Raw genomic sequence first — 5,210 nt, forward strand, 5'->3', positions numbered from 1 at the left:
TTAATTCACACAAATTTTCAACAGTCATGGAAATCCGTGTGAAAGACAATTTTATACAGATAACTGTGTGAACTTAACAACAAAAATCCGTGTGAAACAACAATTCACACAAATTTTAGTGTGAATGCTAAGATTCTTTCTCACTTATTCACACGAATGTCCATGTGTAAACCAATTCATACAGATTTCAGTGTGAATAAAATATTTTATTAGTTAGAAATCATTGTTTTTTTTTGTTATACATAATATACAACGACGATCTTCTGTAGCTAATACATTTTAATACAGATGTTTGTGTGAAAGGAGCATTGCACATATATCGGTGTATAGTGAACATACAGACATCTCTGTGTGAAGATAATTTGCATATGGAAATCCGTGTAAAAATTTGATTGACAATTGATATGACAGTATTGGTTTATCTAGGTAAATACACACGGACATCGGTAAGAGTTGCAAATACATTTCACACGGATTTCAGTAGCTAAACTGTAAAACGTATGAATTGAAAACTGATCTCAATATAACTTAAACTTGTAAAATAAATTCATTCTCAGCTGAACTTCATATGGTTTTTTTCTCTTGAGTTCTCTGTTCTCCGATCTTTGACTACTCACCTGTCTTCAGATCTTGGTCTCCTCTTCCAAGAGTTCAGACAGCAACTCCGGGTAATTGTCATATGATATATGATTTGGGTGTTTCTTATGAATATTCTTTTTCACTTTCAAGATTCAGATTGTTTTTTGTTTTGTTTTTTTTTTTTGAACTTAAACTTTTTCAAATTGATTTGCTAACACCCAATTTTAAATAGATCGTGCTGCTTCTACCAAGGTACTGGTGATTTACTCTGGATTCTTCAAGACTAGTTAGTTCATGAGAACCATACCATGAAGCTGACTATCCTCTTCAAATCCAACCATGTCTTCCTCACACAGTGTTCTGGGCTATTCCAATAAAAGCTGTAAGTTTCTGTTTACAATAGCAGATTTGCACCTTCTACTGATTATGGTTTTATTGCTTTAGTGTTGAGGTTGGTGGAAAGTGGAAACAGGAGAAACTTCTTTAATTGTTACTTCATTTTGTTTAGAAATATATGGTTTGTGAATTATATATGCAGTTCAATATTGCAGAAGGCAACTACGCTGAGAAAGGAAGTAGACATTCGTTCATGAAATGAAGAATTAGATATGCAGTACTTGGCAATTCTATGCAAGAGAATGCGAAGATGGCGGAGGATTCTGGAGGGATTTTCTTAAGTTTTAGAATTGCATATTGGAATTCCAAAGTTAGTTTGTTGAACTCTGGAATGAGAAAGAATAGATATCAATCCATTCTCTGGGGATATTGTTGAACTTTGGGTGCAGATTTTTAATTTGCAGATTTTTTTTTTAAATATCTTCACTTTTCCGCACTGAAATGAGTGAAATCAGTGTGAGTTGGGAAACTATTTCACATTGACTGGAAAATTAAAATATCATAATGCATGTGGACTGTTCATGGGGCCTACTATAAATATTCACATGGACTCCCAAAACTGTGTGAGAAGAGCATTAGCGCCCCTTCTGGAGGCAACCGAAAAGGCATTCCATGAGTGTACTATAGGAAAAGGCTTTTACACACTGAAATCAGTGTAAGAAAGCCTTGTTTCGTACAGATTTAAATCTGTGTGAGATACCTGTTTTGCTAGTAGTGTAAATAATATGTATTTCATTGCAATGCTAATAGATAACTAGAGAAACTTCACTTGAAATCTATTCCATCATTTTTTTTTGTCATGCTCTTATTTTCAGTTAGTTTTTCATGATTGTGGGAATTACTGTTTCACTCTTTGTTGTTGGGAGAAAGTGTGATGAGTTCTTTGTAGCGGATTATTAAATTTCCATATAATGTTGTTATGGACTGAAGACACAGTAAGAAGGAAGATCATTGTAGCATGTATAGAAATTTATTGTGTTTATCTAACTATTTATACATAATTATAGAAATAATATAAGAAAAATATGACTATTTTTCCTTCTTTTACTGATGCAACTTGTCATATATAGCAACAAACCCTAGGGTTTGAGCGGAGTGGAGAGCAGCGGTGATTCTTCGGAGGATCCTCCAATCGACTAGTAGTGGCAAGGCTATTTGTCGTGGGAATGTGGCGATGAGGGCACTGTCAGTCCCTTTGCTCGTGTTTCTCTTCATTGTTGGTTGGTGTGGAGAAGATCTGAGTCGATGTTCATCTTCGACCTCAGATCGGTGCTACATCTAGGCTAACAGACAAGAACTGATGTTTTGTTTAGCTGACCGCCTATTATGGCGATGGGGTAGACCACCAGATGTCGGCACGGTGACGGGGATGGTCAGATTATGTGGCCGAGGATGTCATCACCTGGATCGTTTGTCGGGGACGGCGCGATCTGGGATGGAGGTGATGGAGGGCGTGCTGATTCCAGGCGTGCGGCCATCAGAGGTGCAACAAGGAGCAGCGGTGGTACCGGTTCTCTGCTTCGGCACTTGATCCTGCCTTGATTGGGTGCCAATATCAGATTTTGGGTGCCCAGTATAAGGTTATGGGCTTGGGAGCTGGACTGGCTTTGGGCCCGCAACAGAGCCCAGTGGTTGGGCTTGATTTCTCCACATATTTGGATTTGGGACCCAGGCGGTGGTTTGGGTACTTGCTTGCTCAAATGTGTTCTTATAATTTCAGGTGTGTTGTGCTTACGTGCAGACAGATTCCTCATTGCTATATTCTATAAAAGATCTTGGAATAATCATGCTGTGAGTACCACAATTGCGTGCCTGGCGAGCAATGTTAATTGTGCTGGGACGAACATAGTCTTGATTCATCCACCGATCTCTTGCATGCCCGAGTTACAGATTATGATGATTTGGTCTCCAAACCTCAAGGTCATGGCAATGGTCTCATTGTTGGTAATTATTTTGAGGAGGCTGGGAATTTATTTTCAGTTTTCTGTTAGTTTCTCTATAAGTGATCCAGAGCAGTATTTTATTGTACATGAACTACTACATCTGGTTTGTTCTAGCTTCAAACCATTTGTGGCTTGTGTCTGCTCCCAATCGGGATGCCATTCTAAACGATTGTAATCCTTAAAAGTTTCAATGAATTCACTTTAAAAAAAAAAAAAAAAAAAAAACCTACCATTCAAATATGATTTGGACGTATAAAGTAAAAAGGATGTGTATTAAATGATTAATTCATTTAAAATTTCTCTATTAGAGATGCTAACTTTATTTTCCAAAAAAAAAAAAAAAAGTAGCTCTCAGTCTCTCAGCCTCGAGTTCTAACCACCCACTCGCCCCGTCTCTAACCATCCACTCGCCCACTTTGTATATTCCACTAATTCCAGTTTCACCTTGGGTGGTTTAAGCATATGCAGATCTCATACTCAGCCGTTACATTTAGAGCTTTCCTCTCTCCAGCCATGAAGAAAATCAAACTCAAGCATACCCACCAAGCAACCAACACTGACCAACAAGAAGAAGAGCATGATAATCAATTCGATATTTTCCAACTTCCAAACTACATAATACTGGAGATCCTCTCCAGAATCCCAATCAAATCCCTCATCCAATGCCGCTCTGTGTGCAAGTCATGGCGTCATTCACTCTCGGACTCCCACTTCACCAAGTCTCTATTTTCCCAAACACCCACTTGCATTTTGCTCCAGAATAGCAGCACCATCAACCCAAAATCCCCAAGGCTCTTCTTGATTGATCTAGACAAGGCCTCCGGCAGGAACGACGTCGTAATTAGGCTCCCAAAAGACCCTAATGTCCCAACTCGGGGTGTGCAAGTTGTGGGTTCCTGCAATGGCCTGCTCTGCGTGTATGATAGGCTCAACTGTGGCCAACTTTATATCTCCAACCCCATTATCGGTGAGTCTTTAACACTTCCAGCACCTAGTATGGAAATTGATTATCAGTTTGTTTGTGGGTTTGGATTTTGTCCTAGTAATGAGGTTTATAAAGTAGTTGTGGTTACTTCTCCAAGTGAAGGAACTGATCATGGAGAGTTGAAGGTTTTGACTGTTGGGTCTGGGGTTTGGAGAAGCATTGGGAATTGTGTGTACCATTTTGGGTACCAACCATATGGGGTTTATCTGAATGGGGTTCTTCATTGGATTGTTCAAACTAGTGAGGGTTCTGTTTCGATTTGTGCCTTTGACGTTGAAAATGAGAGTTTCCGAGAGCTGCCACCGCCGCCTTGTTGTTTGAAAAAATGTGTCATTAGCATTGGAGTCCTGGAAGGTTGGCTCTCTGTGTTTGTTCGGTCCGGAAGTAACATCAATGTGTGGATGATGAAAGATTATGGGGTTGAGGAGTCTTGGACCAAAGAGCTTGTTGTCAAAGAAAAATCGTCAGGCATGATTGGGAAATTGTTTGGTCACTGGACTCGATCTTCTTCTGCTGCTCAAGTGTTGAAGTTTACAAAGAAGGGGCAAGTCTTGCTGTTGGATAAGTATAAACTGCATGTTTATACTCCTGGGAAAAGAGGTTTTGTACCACTTGAGATTGATGGGGTACCATATATGGTTGAAGCATTTGCCCATATTCCTAGCTTTATTTCGCTTGCCAATGCCTTAAGGGGTTAGGACGTGATGGTTATAACGAGTTATGAATTCTGTATAGCCGCTTTGTTTGATCTCAAGGTTACTATTGCATATGTAGTTCCTTAATTAGTGTAATTTGTCTTTACATTTTTGGGTTAATTGTGGTAATGCTTTGATTAAGATAAGCCCGTTCATGTTTCTATCATCTCATTTTCCTAAACTAGTGGGTAACAATTGGAGAATCAAAACTGTAGCATTAACAAATTATTACTCTGAATTGTGACAAAACAGTTTTACAGTTCTACTGTTGTATGATCTCTAACAAAGTACCAATCCCCTCAACCTCAAACTCTGGAAGTCAGCATGGAGTTGCTGCTTAGATTCTCAGTTTCAGGGTGGTTCAAACCCTTTTGGATTGCTGTTCACCGCCGGAAACAAGTTGCATTAAGAGGATATCCAAGTCATATCATCTTCATTTTAATCATCATTTGAGATGACCAAACAATTATGAATGTGTCTACTTTCTGCAGAAATCAGTGAGTTTGCAGTCAAACGCTTTTGGTTATTAATATATAGCTGTTGAAATGAGATCTTAATGCTCAAAATGTGGGCATTGGAATTTCCTACCTAGAATCCCTCTAAAGAGGGACG

At 38.9% G+C, this 5,210-nt stretch overlaps 1 protein-coding gene across 1 annotated transcript; it reads left to right on the forward strand.

Annotated features, from left to right (window-relative positions):
• Nucleotides 1–3,314: 3,314 nt before the first annotated feature.
• LOC112200864 (F-box protein At3g07870) lies at nucleotides 3,315–4,802 on the forward strand. The gene has a single exon (XM_024341871.2). It carries the CDS (start codon nucleotides 3,381–3,383, stop codon nucleotides 4,599–4,601), a length of 1,221 nt encoding a protein of 406 aa, XP_024197639.1. The 5' UTR covers nucleotides 3,315–3,380; the 3' UTR covers nucleotides 4,602–4,802.
• The last annotated feature ends 408 nt before the right edge of the window (nucleotides 4,803–5,210 follow it).

The sequence above is a fragment of the Rosa chinensis genome, chromosome 4 (genome assembly GCF_002994745.2).
Source record: "Rosa chinensis cultivar Old Blush chromosome 4, RchiOBHm-V2, whole genome shotgun sequence".
NCBI lineage: Eukaryota > Viridiplantae > Streptophyta > Magnoliopsida > Rosales > Rosaceae > Rosa > Rosa chinensis.